A 20,833-nucleotide genomic window follows, 5' to 3' on the forward strand; every position below is an offset into this window, starting at 1 on the left:
TCGGACGACTGAGATGGATCCCTGGCTGACTCGTCCCGGACTGGGCTCACATGGGACCAGTTCACCATCCCAGGTCCTGCACCTTCTGTACAGAAATGTCTACGTGGCATCCAAGTGCGGGATGCACGTGACAGGAACTGTGAAGTTGATCTCATCCTCCTCCAATGGGATTTGGAGAGATCCACCAAAAGATCTTCGGAAGTTGACACAAGAAATGCTACCAAGTTGATCTCATCCTCCTGCATATAGGGTTCGCAGAAATACTCGAGCTCTGACAATTGCATCTCAAGCAATGGTTGGTCCTTAGACATTGATTTCTGTGCTGACTTTGACTCTACCACTGCTGACATTGGTACTTCCTCGAGATCTTCCACCGATCTACACTCCATGGTTGGGGAAACGGTCTCGTCTGCCACTTCTTGTCCAGGAAGCTCTCAGGCCATCCTTTGTCGGGCTGAGGCTTCGTACTATGAGGCATTGAAGACTACTACCAGCTTCTCTCCATGTGAAAACGCACATGAGAACTGCTATCTTCTTTGATCCAGATGTCGGGTTATTGCTTGAAGGATGCACCTCAAAAACAATGCCTCTAAATCAATGTTGAATGCTTATAAGATAAGCCCTACAATGATCTTTGACCTTAGTGATCTGATGGCAAATCCTTTTTTAGGTCGGTCATCCATTTTTAAGGTTGTAAAACATCATCAAAAATACCATAAAACATGTCATATTGTGTGCCCCTCATCTTGCCTAAGAGGTGGCTAATGTAAAGATCCATATCCATGTGGCAAGTCATAGATGTTATGCACATGAACCTTTGTGAGAGACAAAGAGATCTTAGGGATCAACCTTTGGGAGGACACCCTCTTTTGGAAAATGGGGAGTTGCGGCTGCAACTCTCAGACAGCTAGCAAATAACACACATGATAACTCAGCGAATAGAGTGGCTTGCTTAAATGTACAACAATTTTGGAACACTCATGCCTATGTGCTAGGGTTTTCAGAATAGAGAGAAGAGACTAGCGGATCTCAAACACGCAGGCACACACAAGTAGTCTTAAAATCTACTCGTATTATTGTATTATGTGGAATAAGATTGTTACAACTGAATTTCAAGTACAAAATGTGACTGAACATAATGATCCCTGATCTCAACCCAATCATCACCTTTAGACAAGCTTTGGAAATGGGAGGTTATCCAAATATAGGTTCTGAGCACTCTGGACATATTTGTGGGTGCCGAAGAATAGGACTTTGGGTTTGGATTACGGAGAGTGTGTGTCCAAGAGATCTTTGGAGTGACCAGATGCACACTTGTGGAAATTTTGATTGGCCTTTAGTGGACTTGCATTGGTGATGAGTCCTCCCACTTCCTTGCCCTTCCTCTACTTTGTCGTTTTTTTGGGGTGGTTGTTGGGACTCTTGGGCCTTGCCCTTCTTCGCATCCTCTTTTCGTTGTGGGGGACTTTGTGCCTTGCCCTTCTTTGCACCTGCTTCTTCCTCTTTTTGTCGTTGTTGGGGCTCTTGGGTCTTGCTCTTCGTGGCACCCTCTTGAACTTTGGCCTTCTTTGCATCCTTTGGTTCACCTTCTTGAGCATTCTTCCTCTTCTTGGGTGGTTGGCTTTAACAAGCTAAAAACATTGGTCTATAATGCGAGGTGGGGGCTCACACCACCCATGTCAGTGAGAAAAGGGCTGTGATGCCAAGTCCGCAGGAAGCCTCACCCGCTTAGGCATGCGAACAGAGCCACCTTGAAGCTTCCCCTAGTGTCCATGGAGGGTGTGAATGATATCAAGTCATATGCTCCGGATGGACTCCGCTGGTGGGGTGGGGGTGCCCTCAATGGCCTCGCTACAATGAGCTCACCAAATATGCCACCTGTTGTGTAGTTTTTGGATATAGCCTTGGCCGTTTCCTCGAGGTTGTTTCTGCGCCTCTCGGGTGGACTGTCGTGGCTCTAAGGCTTGAGCCCAGGATTCGCAACGCGCTAGGTGGCATTTTCTACGATCATCAAGATTTAGGGCGTTTGGAGATCTTATTGGTTACTTTTCTCTTGGCCGCCACCCAAACCTCAGGATCTCATGAGAGGTTTGCATATTGAAGACATGCTTGTATATTTCATGGAATTCATGGGTTCTGAGGTATCCTATAATATGTGGATATCTTTTGGGATATTGTTCTTGGCATTTTGGATAACCTGGCCGGTTCCATGCATGGGAACAAGAGGCCCCAAAAGCTTGTAACCGACAAATGCTCCTTGGTAATATGACATAAATTCCAAGGGGGTCCGCGATCTTAGTGTGGTGTCCAATATTTACGTTTGCATGTGGTTTTAAGTGGTTAAACCGTGTGCCTTTAGTTCAAGTGTTTAATTGCATTAATAGTCATGTGTGAACCCCCGGATATTGGTTTATGAGATGGGAATGTTGAAAAGCCATGCATGCTTATATAGGAGGTAAAATGCCAAGTTAACTTGCTTCATTGTTGTCAGCCTAGCAAGCATTGTCATAATAGTACCACCAAAGAGGGAAATTGCTTTTATTTGAAGATCTTGAAGCAAAGACAAGCAATTTGGGGAGGCTGACAACAATGAAGCAAGTTAACTTGGCATTTTACCTCCTATATATAAGCATGTGTGGGTTTTCAACATTCCCATCTCATATTCCATCGTAATAGTACCATCAAAGAGGGCAATTGATTTTATTTTAAGATCTTGAAGCAAAGACTTGAGCAGCCTCTTAGACTTGCTTTGTCTATGCTTTTCGTATTTCTTCCTGGACTTGCCGCAACATTTGATTGAGGTCTTGAACCACTTGATCTACACCATAATTGTCTGTTGAAGTCTCAAGAGCTCATGTCATCGGATTGACAAGCGGACATATACAACCTCATGGGAGTCTGCACCATGTTTTGCTCCTTCCAAAGGGTTTGCTGCTCCTAAGAGTTACATAGTAGATGCCTGCACCATGTCTTGCTCCTTCCAAAGGGTTTGCTGCTCCTAAGAGTTACATAGTAGCATAGTGATCATCGATGCCTACACCATGTTTTGCTCCTTCCAAAGGGTTTGCTGCTCCTAAGAGTTACATAGTAGCATAGTGATCATGGTTTTGTTCATACTCTTGTTTTGGTCATTTGTTTGGGGATGGAATGCAGTACTATAGAACAAGGCTCTCCAAAAATTCTTGTTCAACACGATCCTCTTCGGATAAGTTTGGAAGTCCATGTAAGCGCGGAACACCTTCTGGATGAAAAGTGTGGTCACCTATTGGGCATCTGCATCTGACTTGCAAGGAATAAGGTGGGTCTACATACTCAACCGATCAATGATTGTAAGGATACAATCATTCTAGAATCTATGGCTCTTCAGCAATCCAATCGCAAAGTCCATAGGCATATCCTCCCAGGGCAACTCTAAATGTCACGTGTAGGCCCATGCCATGGCTAATCCTGTGCAGGAACTATCTTAATCCTTGACTAATCATTAGTTCAGTTAGTCATCAATATCAGAAGCATTAGATCATCTTCCTCAGCATTAGAATCATCATCATCAGGATCATCATCATCAGCAACACCATCATCATCATAGTCATCATGAAGAGGGTTGGAAACCTTGCCACCAGTCAACAAGGACATTCAGACTGCTGTTGTCGGCAGCCCATGGGAGACCTAGACAGCTTTGTTACATGTGCATGTGGATTTCTTCTCTTTTCATCATAATCACATGGATTTCTCTTATGTGTTTGATGCTTATCAAATGGATACTAGATTTGGACTTTGTGTTGATTTCTTTGATATTTGGTCTAGATCCATTTCAATTGATATCAGAGCTTTGATTTTGATCCACTTTCTTGAAATTTTTCTGGAAATTTCTGAGTTTTCTTGATCAAGAAGGTGGGAAAATGGGAAAACTGGATGGTTGAATCTTTTAATCTTGATTGTTTCTGACCTTTTTTTGGAGCCATTGGGATCAATTTTTGGGATAGTCGCTCCAAAATTTGAAAAAGCCTAGACCAAAATTAGGGAAGTTTCACTAATCTTGATTAGTGGAGACTAATCAAAACGTTTCTCTGTAATCCTCCTTCATGTGTGCAAGTTTTTCCATGGCCATAGCCCTCATTTCCAGCTTCTTTTGGCTGCCATATCTTGGGGATAACATTGAGCAAGGCTTGCACATCACATAGAGTAGCCTTTTGGTGGAGAGAAGTCGCGATTATGCGCCGTTAGGTTGCCACTGTTTTCTGAAGATTATGGAGTCCTAATGCTTAGCCAAAGCTTCAATTAATGGACAATCAAGATGCTACATCACTTGGTAAGCTTCAATGGCTTCATTTCTTGACATTTTTGTGGTTACAAGGGAAGGTGTGGGGCTGCAGTTGCTTTCCTCCTACCTCATGGTGTTTTTTTCCCATTCATGAGCTAAAGATTGAGAGAATAGCAACAAACAAAAGCTTCATTTCAAGTTGGTGTTGGTGACTCTTCTTGATGAGTTGAATTCGAGATCAAAGCTTTTAATTAACTTCAAGCTTTCAACTCATAAGAGGTAAGATCTCTCTATGGTTATGCTAATTTTACTTGAGAATGCCTTGCACACTTACAATTGGAGTTCCTTTTGGCTGCAAGCAAAATGATCCATTAAATTAGGATCTCATAAACCTAATTAGTGGTAAATTGGATCCATTTACATCATTGGCTTGCTTATTAGCCAAAGTCATATGCTATTTTGGTTGAATAGTGACCATACCACTCTTATGTTTCCAAAGATTGCCTACATTAGCTATCATATGCTATGCATTGAGACATTGAGTTTCACAAATTTCTATTGAGTGCTCAATTTGTTCTATGGAAGCTTACTCTAGCAAGGATTGGATAGCTTCATTGGATTGACAAGATTTGAATGCATATTGGAAAAGGAAATTACATTGAGTAATGGATGCATTGTGATGGATTTGATTTATGCTTATGCTCAATGTGGATACCTTTCTTTGTACTCTTGAGCCCATGGTGAGGGGCTTTGGACCGAAATCATTTGGGACAAGCAAAAAGGCTATTGAATATATAAGTTGTAATGATTGGCATGTTCTATAAATGCTATTGGAATGTCTTTTATGCTCTCATCCATTTCTATGCTTTCCATTGATTCTTGCACTATTCAAAAGCTAGTTATGTGGTGAGAGTATCTTGGCAATTGGTGGAGAGGCCAAGGGGATAATGTCTTGAATCCGGTGTGGAATCCGGTGTGCCATGAGTGCCTTAGAAAAGTGATACATCGGAGGATTAGGTACATGGAATGAAGACATGGCCTCAACTCTTGCCATTGGATTTTAAACTTTGGTAAGAGGGTGAGAAGGCTTGGCCGGGAGATTGGCAAGCAAAAGCTCTACATTACATCAAAAGTTCTACACCGATTTCCCTCAATCCAATCAAGTGGCAATGGTTTCAAGGACACATGGCAATGCACTTAGCAATCAATGGTTCACAATATGGTCATGCAAGGATGCATAGTTGATTTCTTTGATTGCATTGGATTAGGTTTGTATTGATTGAGATCCGCTTCCAAATGCAATAAAGTTATTGCAATTTTTTTCCAAAACTGAGTCAAGATGCATTGCAAGGATGCTAATTGGATGCCACATGATGCTATGGGTATGTCGGAATGCATTGGTGCAAGGATATGCAAAGGGAATGCTTACGGTTGACATTTGGACATAATCTGTAAATTTTACAAAAGTGCAATTCAGTCCGAGGGGTTTTGGGTAGACCCAAATTAGACACCTACACTTCATTCCCCATCCGAACACTTTCCAAACAAGCCTAATGATATACCATTTGGAGCTATTGGTAAGCAGTTATACCCAATTTCATGGAATTGCTCTATTTTCGCAGTTTGTAAACTAAAAGTGATCTTGTGGATTGAACTTGATGGGTGTGTAGTACTCCATTCTAATAAGCTAAAGATTGCCCAAATCGGACTCTTGAGTAGAGAGTTACGGCCCATTTTTTTGGTAAAAGTCTATTTCATAAAAACCCAAACAGAGAGTATTAGGACTCGGACTAAACTTAAACTAATCACATAGGCTTATTCTTCATCTCATTACCTTTACATAGAGCCTTAGTTTGCTCAAATCAGATAATCCTAGCTCCACTTTTTGGCAATTTTCTCAAAATAATTCATTATGGCCGTCAAGCCAAAAGGTTGTCCCCGGAAGCTATCATTGGTCACAGAAGACATGGAAGGGGAGGAGTTAGTGGAGCATGGCAACATTGATGCAATGGAGGAGTTGGAAGAGCAATTGATTGTGTCTAGCACTCATAAAAGCACTTCTCCATTAATGGGGCAAGCTTCAAAGCAAATTGAAGAGGAGGCAAATATGGGAGGCACTCATAAGCACATGTCTCAAGGTGCACAAGTCATTTCAAATGATGCTCTCTTGTAACTACTTGTGGAAAGAACTCGATTTCAATCCACTTATGGAAAGGTTGGATGTCATCAACCATACCTTGAATACGAGATTTGAATTCATGACTACTAAGATTGGGGCTATTGAAGACCAATTGGAGCAACACCATGAAGATGCTATTGGTGGTATGCATGGGAGCAAGCAGCCTATGCACGAGGCTTCTCATGGTGGTCATAAGGAAGGCAAGCAAGCTATGCAAGAGGCTTGTCATGGTGGTCACAAGGAAGGCAAGCAAACTATGCAAGAGGCTTTTACAAGGGCTATCTATGAGAATCCTACAAAGAATGCCTCAAGTGGATTCATGGTAGAGACTAGAAGACCTCTCATGAGGGAAATGAAGTCTATATCCTTCCAAGCCTGTCCCTCTCAATTACATGGAAAGCAACATACATCTTGGTCTACACATTTGAAACCAACCCTTGGAGAACCTAAAAGAGTATCTTTACTTTCCAAGGGAAATCAATCTTCTATGCTTGAAGAGGAGTTGAATGTTGATGGTGATATGGTTGACCATGATTGGGTGTCACAAAATTCCTTATAGCTTCTATTTTTCTAGTGTTCATGTGTGGCATGTGGAGCCTGACATGACATACATGTATGGCTGGTGTAGCGACATGGCGTGTCTGTGTGGCATATGGAGCCTGACATGACACTACATGTATGGCTGGTGTAGCCTGACATGATAGTACATGTGTGGCTTGTGGGACTTGACATGGTGTACATATATGGCTCATGGAGTCTGACATGATGTAATTCTCTGAGACTAGCTATCTTGGAGATCTTTTGTATTTATGTTCCGGAAGGTTCCGGAAGGATCATGAGCCTTGGACATTTTATCGGATACAACTGAGCAAATGGGTGTTTCTTCCAGTCTAGCTGCACTCATGTGTGTGCATGACTTTGATTTTATCTTTGGATGACTTGTCTTGTTTGCCTGGACAATGCGTGAGATTTCTGCTTGCGTTGTCCGTGGGGTCGGGGACACGTAGGCACCCTATGGAGGTGTATGTGCACACTTGTTTGGGACTGACAGGTGGTCTACATGTGTTTTGCAGGTGGTAAGTATCCCCAAAAACTCAATTTATAGCTTTATGAGTTCACATGCTAATAATTATTGTCGCAGGTCACACTCACTTATAAGTGACCGGACAACTTATAAGTGAGTACACATTGAGCAGGACTTATTTAATACACGTGGCAGCCAAAAGCTGGGCACTGGACAATATTTGGGCCTCCTTCAAGTAGGCGCCCCCTTCTGGACCAGAAAAGCACACATGTGGGCTATTTTCAGCAGGGAAGCCCTATTATGGGAGAAAACTCCAGTTCTGGGATAGGCGCAGGTTTTTCTGGGGTGCATGGAGCGAGTCGACTGGTTTTCTCTTTGTTTACACCTACTGCAGCCATCCATCGCGACAGAAACCTACCAGGTGTCAATAGAAGGCTAGCCGACTGTGTTTGCAGGTTTTCCTACTGCTGGCCGACTGTTTACACGTCTGAAAAGCTGTTGGCCAAGGCATATAAACAGGAGGAGCTGGGAACAGATCCTCTACTGTTTGTAGACCTTCTGGCTTGTGTGCAGCTGCTGGTCGATTTCTTGTGTGGCTACTGAGGGCTGGTTGGCTGCTGTAAACAGCCTTTGAGGACTGGTCGACTTGCTCTATGAGCCAAACAGGAAGAAGACAATGATGTTGAGTTGTCCTAGGCTGATGTGGGAGTGCTATGGGCTGTCCATAGTTGTCTTGCATGTGCTTGATGCCAGGAACGCTCGCTTATGCTGAGAATTGTCAGCAAATTCAGTTTATGTTATGTTTTCTTGTTTTCATATTGTATTGGAAGAAACAGGTGCAACCAGTGGTGAACCTTGGACACCCGTAAAGTTGTATTGGAAGCAGACTCCTTTTTGGTAATCTAACCATAAAGAGGGGGGTAGGGGGGGGGGGGGGGTCAGCCCATCTTCTGGCCCCTAGTGTGGTGTACTGTGCAGATTTGTCATCTTGTTTTATCTGGTATGCTTATGTGTATTTTCAGATTTCATGATTGATAAGATTTTCTGTGTACAGTTGTCCTTCCATTTACATTGGTATCAGAGCTTGGCTTTCTATACAGTTGTACCTAATATGATGCTGGATACGGTTGTAAGGAGTCTTTATCTGTGAGAGAAGGTTGGGGTTTTGAGGTCCCTTTCGTCTTATTGTCGCGCCTTGAAAAAGGTTACTTTTGGTTTAAGCGACAGTGAGCGTGTGGAAAGACTTCGTGGCCCTCCTGTCTTTGTGTAGGGGCACTATTGCTGCCTTGTAGTCTATTCGGTATCATACTTGGGGAACTGGTAGAGAGTGATTCCGGGGCACGAAAAAATCTTTTCTTTCTGAAAAGCTGGAAGATAAATTATGGCCAGCCAGTCAGATCATTCTGTGGAGAACTCTATCACCCGTACTCGCCGCATGCGAGAAGAAGATAGAGACTGGGATCATGTTGGGGCTTTGGCGGATAACGATCCACCGTTGTCTGTTAGGGTTGAGGATCGGCAGGATATTCATGCCTTGATGAATAAGCTTGAAGAGCTCCGTGCTTCGCAAAGAGATCCCGATGTACAGAGGGTCATTGAATCAAAGTCTCATGTCAAGTTTGATGTGGTCACTTTTGATGCAATTGCCCAACAGATGGGAATTGACAAACCACGAGAGTTGGCTGTTGCTTATTTAAAAAACTGTGGTGATGTTGTTTCCGATGATGAGGGCAAGTGGGTCTTCACACGGCAGCCTCGTAGGCTATCCCGTAAAGGGAACTCAGATGATGTGAGAGGGCATGCAGCCTGCACCAGTGATGTGAGAGGGCATGCAACCCGCACGAGTGATGTAAAAGGGTATGCAACCCGAGCAAGTGATGTAAGCGAGCATGCACCCCGAGCAAGTGTTTTGAGGAGGCTTGCAGCCCATGCAACAGATATGAGGGGGCATGTAGCCCGAGGAGATGATGTACATCGACATGCAGCTCGAGGGGATGATGAGGGGTTTTCAACCCATTTGAGAGATGCAGAGGATCTTCATGTCTCCATCTTCTAGGTATGTTCCTGCTCCTAAAGTTCAATCCAGAGTGGAAGGTGTTACACGGGAAATCAGCCCTAGATTTGGGCACCGTCACCATCGTAGACATGACGAGGAGGATGATGTATTAGAGCGTCGAGATGCTCGTCATAGCAAGAAGGCCAAAGAGTTCAAGTAAGGGGACAAGGACATCAAATTCGAGAGCTATAATGGAAAGTTGGATACTACCAAGGTACTTGCTTTCATAAGGCAATTTGAAATAGCATTTTGCACTGAGGAATTTACTGAGAAATCTATACTCAGGCATGTGGGTATGCATCTTAAAGATATTGCAAGTTATTGGTGGATGGCAAAGCTTTTGGATAGGACAGCTGCTCGTACATGGAGTGCTTTCAAAGAGCAATTTTATGATCAGTTCCTTCCTCCTCACTTCGAGAAGGATGTACAAAAGGAATGAGATTGGCTAACACAGGATGAAGGCGAATCCGTTTCCTCTTATGTTTCAAAGTTTTGGAGGATTCTTCTCAAAGTCACACCTTTCATGACAATTAGTGAGGACGAGAAGAAAAGAAAGTTTAAGTCAGGGCTGCAACGAATCATTCAAAAGAGCCTTGCAGTGTATCCCTACAACACCTTACAGGAGCTCATATACTCGGCCACTATTTCTGAGTTGCATGGTAAGGGAATGTCAAAAAGACAAGAATTCAGCTCATACAAGGGAAAATTCAGAGCTGGAAATGGGCAGAAAAGGTGGACAGCCACCTAAGTTTATGCCTAATGAGTCCAAGGATGCAAAAGGGGGCTCAGAAAAGAAGCCGGGGGGTAAAAAGGATGATTCTAAGCTGTCCAGATAGCATATTTTTGATTGCATGAGAGAGGGGAAGTGCTTCACATTTGGGAGCAAAGATCACATGAAAGCTCAATGCTCCCAGAATCTCAAAAAGAATAATGTGCAGGATGCCAAACCAAGTGTGAATGTTATACCCGATGTTTAGAGTCACACTGCACATGAACTAAAGAGCAGAATCTTATGCAAAGCTTGGGGCAAGTTAAAGGACCAAACAGCTTTATTCCTTTTTGATAATGCCTCAACAGATAACTTCATATCTATACAGATGGCTGCTGCTCTTGGGTTAAAGCCTGAGGAATTGGGCATGGACTTCCATGATGCAGATGCTGCCTTTGAGGGCAAGGAAGTTAAGGTCTCTCCTATCATTGGGAAGCTTCGCATACAAATACAGGGATATTTGGATAATGAAGACTTCCTCGTGGCACCACTTACGGGATGTGATGTGATACCTAGGATGTCTTGGCATTATCGTTTGGATCCCAAGATTTTGCACAAAGAAAAGAAAGTTATGTTTACTCATAGGGGCAGGGAAGTTTGTATTGATGCAGGTACTACTGGAAGTACCATACCCGTTGTAAGCCATATATCTATTTCAAAGGCAATAAAGAAGTCAACTTGTTGTTACTTGGTCTTTGTATGTGATAATGTTCAGCATGATGCGGTAACTCTCGTAGATCAAGATAAGATTGATTTCTTAAGTGACTATGCTGAGATACTACTGGAAGTACCATATCGTAATCAGCTTGTTCTTACTTGGTCTTTGTACGTGATAATGAACGGTCTTTGTACGTGATAATGTTCAGCATGATGCGGTAACTCTCGTAGATCAAGATAAGATTGATTTCTTAAGTGAATATGCTGATTGTTTTGTTGATTCACTACCAGGACAGCTACCCCTAGAGAGGATAGAGGATCATTGTATTGACATAATCCTTGGGAGCTCTCCTCTTAACTGCCCTCCTTATAGGGTGAGTGTTGCCCAATAGGAGAAAATCATAACTCAAGTAAATGATTTGCTTGAGAAGGGGTTGATAAAGCCAAGTTCTTCGCCTTATTGTTCTCGAGTTTTACTTGTGCAGAAAAAGGATAGAACATACAGAATGTGTGTTGAGTATAGGGCCCTTAACAAGATTACTATCAAGAACAAGTTTCCGATTCCTCGAATCGATGATATTCTTGATAAACTTGAGGAAGCTGCTTGTTTCAGTCGCATTGATCTTAAGAGTGGCTACCATCAGATTCGAGTGGCACCTCAAGATGTGCACAAAACGGCTTTTCGAACATCATTTGGATTATGTGAGTATTTGGTTGTGCCATTTGGACTTACAAATGCTCCCGCCACTTTCAATAGAATGATGGACATAATTTTTAGACCTCACCACAAGTTCACAGTGTTGGGTGTTGGACTCACACACTCACACACACAAACCTGCACATTAGGGTTAGGTGCAGGGTAGAGAAGCTCACACACAGAAATGAGAGAGAGAGCCAAAAGTGTGGTATCCACAAAATGCAAGTCAACTCTTGCATGTGTGCCACATCCATATAATATAGAAGTACAAAATATTATATGTTAGAGTATCCTTTCACACTTGATGTCCAAGGGGAAAAACCACATGGGAAAAAGTGCCCTTGGTTAAGCCCTGTTCACACATAGCACTATTATAAGTGAGCATATGCCTACAAATTCCCCCTGTAGTGGAAGTGTGAACCTGTACAAGGTAGCAGATCACTCTCTGCATGAGAGTAAGCCCAAAGCTTTGCAGAAAGCTTCAAACTTTTCTCGAGGTAAAGCCTTTGTGAATAGATCTGCAACATTATCCTATGTAGGGTAGTAAGATAAACCGATCTCCCCTGCATGTAGCCTTTCTCTGACATAGTGATAATGAATCTCTATGTGCTTGGTACGTGCATGAAATACTGGATTTCGTGCCACGGCCATAGCACTCTGGCTATCAGTGAGAATGGTGGTGGGTGTCTGCTGACACTCACAAAGATCAACCAATAGTCTCCTCAACCATACACGATCTACTGTAGCTGTAAAGACTGCCCTGTACTCAGCCTCACAAGTAGATGTAGCAACAGTGGGTTGCTTTTTACTCAACCGAGATATGCATGAACTGCCAAGAAAAAAACAATTCCCACTGGTGGATTGCCTGGTATCATTATCACGAGTCCAATCTGAATCACTGTATGCATAAAGCTGCAAGCTGCCCCCCCTGGTATAGAACAAACCAAGATCCACCAGGGTACCCTTAAGATAATGAAAAATGCGTTTGACTACTTGCCAATGCTTTGTGCCTGGGCTGTGCATGAATTTGCTCATTAAAGACACTCCAAAAGATATGTCTGGCCTCGTGTTACACAAGTAAATGAGACATCCCACTGCCTGGCTGTAAATGCCGGCCTCAAAAGGCTCTCCAATATCATGCATAGTAAGCCTTGGTTCTACCGGAGTAGAAATGGGCTTACATTCATCCATGTGAAACCTTTTTAGCAAACTTTTTATGTACTTAGTTTGCTGCATAACAATGCCATCATCTGTATGCATAAACTGTATGCCGAGATAGTAGTGTAAAGGCCCCAAATCTGACATATCAAATTCAGCTTTCAAATCAGCTTTGAAATCTGAAATTTTTGCTTTGCTTGTACCTGTAATGAGCATGTCATCTACATACAAGATGACTATGAGAATATCGGCATCGGTTTTCTTCACATACAATGTGCTTTCAGCTGGACTATTCTCATAACCTTGGCTGGTTAGATGAGCATGTATCTTATCATACCAAGCTCTTGGAGCTTGCTTTATCCCATACAATGCTTTGTGCAACCTGCATACTTTATGTTCCTCACCAGGAACTACAAAACCAATGGGCTGATTTACATATACTTCCTCCTGTAAATCCCCATTTAAGAATGCAGTTTTGATGTCCAATTGATGTACTTTCCATCCTTTATGGGCAGCCAATGCAATCACTGATCTTATTGTGGTCATTCTCGAAGTAGGAGCAAAAGTCTCTTCATAATCTATTCCCTTTTTCTGGGAGTAGCCTTTAGCCACAAGTCTTGCTTTGTACCTATCAATAGTACCATTAGACTTTCTTTTGACTTTGTACACCCCCTCATTACAAGCTTCGTAATGGTCTCTTATGGCACAAGGATAAGGTGTACTTGGTTCCTACTTCATCCTACATTCCCAAGGTGATTTATGAGATGCATTCTTTACCACTTTCGGGTCATCTTAGTGTGCTTAAAATTTTTTACAAAGTGAGCAAGAGCTTCTATTGGAAAGGCATGTGGAGAGATGTCAAGAAGTATGTGTTGGAATCATAGTAGCAACGGAACGAGAATGGAACGAAAGCACCACGAGGGGAACGGGAACGAGGGGGAACGACCTAGATAATTCTTAGAAATGACAATAAATCTTAACATACAATGCTCATTTATATAACCAAATCAGAGACACTAAAGTCTAGTGCACCACACAATTTGCATGGCTAGATACTAACAGTGAACAGATCTCACAAGTCAAAATAAATTAGTCCACATTATACATGACATAAGTAACAAAAGGCACAAAATGTGGCCCATGGCCTAGATAGAAGAAATCACCCAAGTCCAGAGTCCAAGCCTCAAGGTGACATACAAATAGTAAGGAGATATCATGCATGGCTACTGCCAGTAATGCCATCAAGAAGACTATCATCTATGTCATCCAAGAAAGCCATATCATCAAGACCAACATCTGTAGCATCCAAATCTTCAACCCCATCCTGACCTGGACCTGCAAGTCCATGTGTCTCCTTATCAGCCGAGGACTCCTCATCAAGCAAAAGAAAAGATGTGAGCAACGTGGAATATGAAATAGATGGATGAAAGGATATGGGAAGGGTGTGAAAAAAAAAAATTTAAGAAAGAAACTTTAGTAGGTTCAAAACTTTAGAGAGTGTGAAAAACCTAGATAAGGTGTGGTTGGTGGATCAAAGACAAAGAAACAAGTGTGAAAAGACCAAGGGAAAAAAAAGGGTGGGTCAAAGAGAAAGAAACAACTGTGAAAAGACCAAGGGAGAAAAAAACCTAAAGGTTAAAGCTCAAAAGTTCCCTCACGTTGGTGGCCATTCTTCTCCTTTCTTCATAAGCTAGCAGCCAATACATGAGAGCTTGATGGTGGATCCTTCTCTTTTATAATTCAATTTTTTGACTTTGTGTGATGTGCCTAAGAGGCGATGAAGTTTCTCTTTTTCTCTTTTTTTCTTTTTTTTTTTGTAATTTTAAAAAAAATGATGCGTTATGTTACAACTATCGCCTGTGTCTGCTGACGAATGCTTGCACAGGTTGTAGAAGAGACTGTCGTCTATGTGTGTGTGCTGACGAATGCTTGCAAAAGGTCATACAAGAAACTACTACTTCACCCACCACTCTTGCTCGATTATCCTCTTGTTCTAGGGTTACAAACCCTTCCTCAGCTCTGGGCTCCTCATTTATGGGTTATAAGTTTGAAATTTCTCCTCACTTCTTCCCATAACTAATTCTAGATCCTTACTCCATGATTGGAGTAAGTTTAAACCTCCCATCTCCTTTTGTTCAGCTCTCACCCTTTGAATATCGAGCTGTTGTTTCCTTAAGCTCAACTCTCGTAGTTGTCATTCCACCTCGATTCTTTTTAGATCTAACTCTACTTCCTCGGAGGTTAGGAAGAATACTTGATCCATCCTGGCCGCACTTGTCCACATCCTTGGAACTCGGGATCCAAGACATACGCAGCAGCATGCATAAGAGAATGATAACCATTCCATCGTGCTTCACATAATTCTCAAACCTCTACATATTTCTTATCAGACAAGCCCATTTCCCCTATTTTCTCGATCATTCGATCAGCCCCCTCATAAACCCTGCCAATGCATGGCTCTCGTCTATCTGCAATCCGCATCAAACGCATGATCAGCTTCATCACAGCATTGATAGTGTTGACTTCATCCCAAAATGTGAAGTCTTGTATGGTTCTTGCAACCTCTATGCCGGCTCTTGACTGAGAAAAAGCCCATTCCATCGACTCATTGCATACAACCAACTACTTCAAAGGCAAGTGCACTTTGGATAACCTCTTCATCATGAGAAAGTTATAACCAAAGCGTGTCTCTGAGTACTTCAAGAGATCCTTTTTGGGCGATCTCTTGCGGAATTAATTCAAAATAATGTGATGGTTTTGAATGAAGCTTATTATCTCCTTGCCTTTTTGAATGTGTGGATCAACCCATGGCAAGCTGCCAACATCCTTCAGTAAGTTGCTCAAACAATGAGCAAAGCATGGACTAAATGTGATATGCAAATACCTGTCTTCAAGCTTTAGACCAGCTGCTCTATTTGTTGCCTCACCATCAGCTAAGAACTGAATAACATTCTGTGGTCCAACTTTCTCAATACCTTCGGCCCACTCTTCCACAAGCTTTGTAGTTTTTCCAGTCCTAGAAGCATCATGTGAGGAAATGAAAAGCTCCCAAGCCCTCCATACTGTTGTCCATCTCCCAAGTGTACATCTTCCCCATGTCTACTGAAGTAAGATGCATCAATTGCCGGTTTCTTTCGTGCACATGCTTTCTCCTGTTCACTTGGGTACTTTGCCAAAAGCTCTCTACGCATTTTAGGTGTTGTCCATGGACATTTGTTCACTTGTGCTTTTTCATTGTTTACATGGCATAGATGTGTTCTTACACAGTTTGCTCCTCCTGACTTCTCTTTGTTACATTGCTTGCCTTTCCATCGTGATTCACCTCCCTTCAATGAATACCGTTCTAGCCTTTCAACCTCGTCCCACCAAGTAGCATTCGAAGCCGATCGCTTTGAGTCCGAGGAAGCCATGATTTCTGCAAATTCGGACAACAAGTTGAATAGACTTTCAAAGTTATCCATGACAGAGAAATGAGTCCTTTTCTGTCTACTGTATAATGGGGAGAGACTCGAGAGTCGAGAGAGAATAAGGAGTATTAAATTTTGCTATTTGCTGCAGACTGTGCAGAGTCCAGACTGTGACATATGTAATTTTTAAAAGACCAAAAGTTCAAACAGAGAAAGAGAGAGAGAGAGAAAAGCTTGCTGCCTTGCCTTGTAAGTTGTCACTGTTAGATTGTTGAACTTGAAAGTTTGAAACTTGACACTCTGTCCAATGTGAACAGCACAGGCAGGTTGCAGGCTGGTACAGTGTACACGTGTCACGGGTAGGGGTTGGGGGCCTGGGGCGACTAGCTATAGCAGCTGGGCTAGACCAACTAGCTGGTACATAGGCGACAACAGTACAGGCAGGCGGGCGACGGGCGATAGCAGTACGGGCGTGCGAAATGGAAACGCAGCAGCGCGACGGGCAATGGACAGGTACAGTACCTTTTGCTTAATTTTTTTTTTAAAATACACGTCATCGTTCCCCACGTGGGGGAACAGCAGCCCACCGTTCCCGACTGGGCATTCCCCCGTCGATTTCCGCGTTTCCCCTGCGTTCCACAACCGTTCCGCCTGCAGTCATTCCTTAGCTGCGTTTCACTCGTTCCCTTCATGCTGGCCATAGGGGAACGTGTTCCACTGTTCCCCATGGGGGGAAACGGGATTCCCCTGCTACTATGGTTGGAATGTGTGTCTTGCCAAAAGAATAAGGATAGCCATCAACTTCTAAGTGGATTGCTTCATCCTTTGCCAATTCCGGATGGGAAATGGACTCACATTTCTATGGACTTCATTACGGGTCTACCAAGGACAAAGCATGGATGGGGTCAAATATTTGTGGTGGTGGATAGACTCACAAAATCAGCCCAGTTCATTACTTCAAAGATTACTTATGGGGCATCTCACATTTCCAAGCAATTCATAGAACATGTATTCAAGATACATGGTTTGCCACTCAACATAGTTTGTGATAGGGATACCAAGTTCATGGGTACTTTTTGGAGGACATTATATGAGAGCTTGGGAATCCAAATCACTCCATCTACAGCCTATCACTCTCAAACGGATGGGCGAACGGAGTGCACAAACAAATGGCTTGAAGTGCATTTGAGACATTATTATCACGATATGCAAACATCGTGGGACGAGTGGCTCTACCTTGCTGAATTTTGTCACAATTCAAGCAAGTACTTGAGTATTGGAATGTCACCTTTCGAGGCTCTCTATGGTTATCAAGTACACGTGCCATCTATTGCCTTTCATGAGGACAAAATGATTAATCCTTTGGCCAAGGAAGAGTTGGAAAGGATGAGACAGCTTCTTCAACTTTGCAAGGACAATATGAAGAAGGCTCAAGATGTCATGAAGGCAAATGCGGATGAGCATAGGCGTAAGATGGAGTTTGAAGAAGGTGACTATGTGCTATTGAAGCTTTCTAAGAGCCGTCATAACATTCTCAAGGGATCTTCCAATCCAAAATTGGCTCATATATATTATGGTCCATACATAGTAGTCAAGAAGGTGGGTGGCTTGGCTTACAAGTTTGATTTGCCTTCTTCTACAAGAATTCATGATGTGTTTCATGTGTCCAGTCTTAAGAGGTTTATGGGCACTCTTCCACAAGAGATTGAAGCTCTACCACCCATCGACAAAGAAGGGGAGATCATATATGAGCTGGAAAGGATTGTAGACAAGAGGATAAGGGAGTTGAGGAATAGGAACATTGAAGAATTCCTTGTCAAGTGGAAGCAATTGCCCATGGATGAAGCTACTTGGCAATCTTTGGAGTATGTGCAACAACATGGTTTACTTCAGGAAGATGTTGCTTGACCAAGTGACATGATTTGTATGGAGAAAATGGACAATACTTGAGATTATATGCATGCTGTAATTTCTGGACAGTTTTGGTAAGGTCCATTGTTGGGGTCGATGCTCTACTCTAACAAGCTTCATTGGTCATTATAATGGAAGAATATAATGCAGGACATGATTGGCTAAGTGTATATATCATTTGTAACCTATTCCATGGAGTTTTCATGAAGAATCTTTCTAGGGACTTCACCTACAACAAGGGTTGCCATAACAGTCCCACACATATGCATTTGGAGATGGAAGACTTATGGACTTCCTTACATTTGGAGAGCATATTTGGAGCCTTCATCACTTTCCATTGATTTCATTTGAGGCTATGATGAATTGTAGATATCTTGTATGATTTTGAGGACAAAATCTTTGGGAAGGCATGGTTTGTAATGTAGCAAAACTAAGGTCCAAAATATGTAAATAATGAGCCATGGGCAAGATAAATAGGGCCTTGGGTTCATTGTAGAGATCTTTTGATCATTCTTATCTTGGACACTTACATGTACTCATGACTCCTTTCATGGAGATAGCCTTTCATGGTCTAGGACTCATGGCAAGCTTGATAGCCATCCTCATGGTGAGAGGTTAAATCACTTGGGCCTTACGCACATACCTTCTTTGCTACATGTGCATGTGGATTTCTTCTCTTTTCATCATAATCACATGGATTTCTCATATGTGGTTGGTGTTTATCAAATGGATGCTAGATTTGGACTTTGTGTTGATTTATTTGATATTTGGTCTAGATCCATTTCAGCCAGGGTCACCCCTATGGGGTTGACCAAAGGCCTAACTCATGTACAAGCATTCATGCAACCTTTTTGTACCATATTAAAGGCAAGGCAACTCTAGAACTGGCAATGGGTGAAGTTTGCACAAGACCAAGAATGAGGTCAATGCGGTGGTCCGTGTGTTGGGATGGAGGTAACTCCTCAGGTAGATCTGTACTGAAGGGGTGTCCAAAAAGCACTGCTTGTCCACCGCCAAACCTGCCAAATTGTCCGACTTCATAGTCCGTACAAATAATATACATACGTGACTAAACTTGCATATCACCCCCTTCATCTGAAGGGCGGATACTACTGCAATTGGAGACGACAAGGATTCCCCAAGAACCTCAATTGGAAGTATCTTGGAATGTCAGCCTGTGCTCCACATGATCATACAAGCATAGGTGGCCTAGAATAATATCCACCTGATCCAAAAGCCACACCTTGAGCGAATGACGACCATAAAAATACCGGATGTTCATAAATCATCCATCATCGTATCATGCTGGCCTAGGACTAGTGAGATCCTATGAGACCGAGTCAAGCGAAGAGCAGGAGGGGTGGCAGATCATGCCTGTCGTCATTATTGCAGCAGACAAACATGCCCTCTTCTCCTTGCCCATACCATTGTGCTTCTTTGTGTTCTTTGGACAATCCTTCCCAGTATGCTCGGTGGGGTCACAATAAAAGCACTGCCCTCCAACAGCCAGCAGCAAATACACCTCGTTTAATGCTCATCAGTATGCAGGTGGAAGAATGCGATGTGTTGGCGTTGGCATTGGCATACTTCGCATGAGTGGCAACCGTGCCCACACATTCTTTCATCATTCACGTTTTTACATTTTCATATATAGTAGGTTTGAGGTGCTTTTGCCAGCAAAGTGAGAGTGTACCCAAGGTTGTTGAGGAGTAGGTCTTGGGTTCGAACCCTCCCACATCCTTCAGTACTAAACTCTCACAATTAAAATAGAAAAAGTACCTCTTTTAGACAGATTTGGACACATCCTTTTTTATAAATTAATAATTTAATATGAATTTTGTATGTTATCGACCTTGAATACTGAGTCTGACCATGATTGTTGCTTTTGGTGAAAACAATTAATAATATGGAGTGCCAGTAGAAGATAAAAAACTGCATCTAGGCAATGAAGTTGAACTCTTTGCATCTTTAGCTTTACTGCGACTTATGAAAAGGGTAGTGGAAATGGAAATGCGACTTATAACATTGTCCGAGTGCATGAGGAAAGCTAAAAGCAAAGAAATAAGCTTGTTATTTGAATGAACAGGAACCAAATGAAATGGAAACGGCGAGATTGCTCTGAACTTGAGATCCAAGCTGTAACATGAAATCTTCAAAGGGGTTACAACCAAGGGTACCTCTCATCCACCTTTCATAGCACCATGTCGTTACAAATGGATAGCAAAAGTATACTTGTCTTAATAGTCTATGAGGTCAATAGAGTAGATTGTGCAAGAAGACCCTTACGGTACCTTGATGAACACACAACATTGGCTTGTTGTTGTGCCTTTTGTTATCAAACTTTGTTCCTCTACTTCTGTTTGTACATTGTGTTTTGGCTTTACTTTTCTTTGATAATGTACTTGTTCAAGGTGACTGAAAAAAGCAAAGCATTTGTTGTTACTCTTTATTTTTCTTGCCTGGTTGAATATGTAGCCAGATATAAAATTTGTGCACATGATGTGTTTCTTGTGCATGTAAGGACCCGTCAAAGCATGATTCTATTGCTGATACCATAATCTGGTCTCTTCAGTTATAGCTTCAAGCATTCACTTAATTACTGATGCCTTTTTGAGAATTTGCAGTATACAAATGTTTTTCCCCTCTTGCTTTTAACTTTAACCCTACGACCTCTAGAACTGTATAACTGGTACGTGAGGTGGAGAGGGCAAGGC

At 42.4% G+C, this 20,833-nt stretch overlaps 1 protein-coding gene across 2 annotated transcripts in view; it reads left to right on the forward strand.

Annotated features, from left to right (window-relative positions):
* Positions 1-20,614, forward strand: part of LOC147638973 (replication factor-A carboxy-terminal domain protein) — a 35,780-nt gene extending 15,166 nt beyond the window's left edge. For both annotated transcript variants that reach the window (XM_086786144.1, XM_086786152.1), the window contains exon 5: positions 20,206-20,614. In XM_086786144.1, coding sequence (XP_086642270.1) covers positions 20,206-20,216 — 11 coding nt within the window. In that variant the 3' untranslated portion in view covers positions 20,217-20,614. The remainder of the gene's footprint in view (positions 1-20,205) is intronic.
* Positions 20,615-20,833: the final 219 nt, after the last annotated feature.

The sequence above is a fragment of the Cibotium barometz genome, chromosome 4 (genome assembly GCF_041138505.1).
Source record: "Cibotium barometz isolate CiBa-2024 chromosome 4, ASM4113850v1, whole genome shotgun sequence".
Lineage (NCBI taxonomy): Eukaryota > Viridiplantae > Streptophyta > Polypodiopsida > Cyatheales > Cibotiaceae > Cibotium > Cibotium barometz.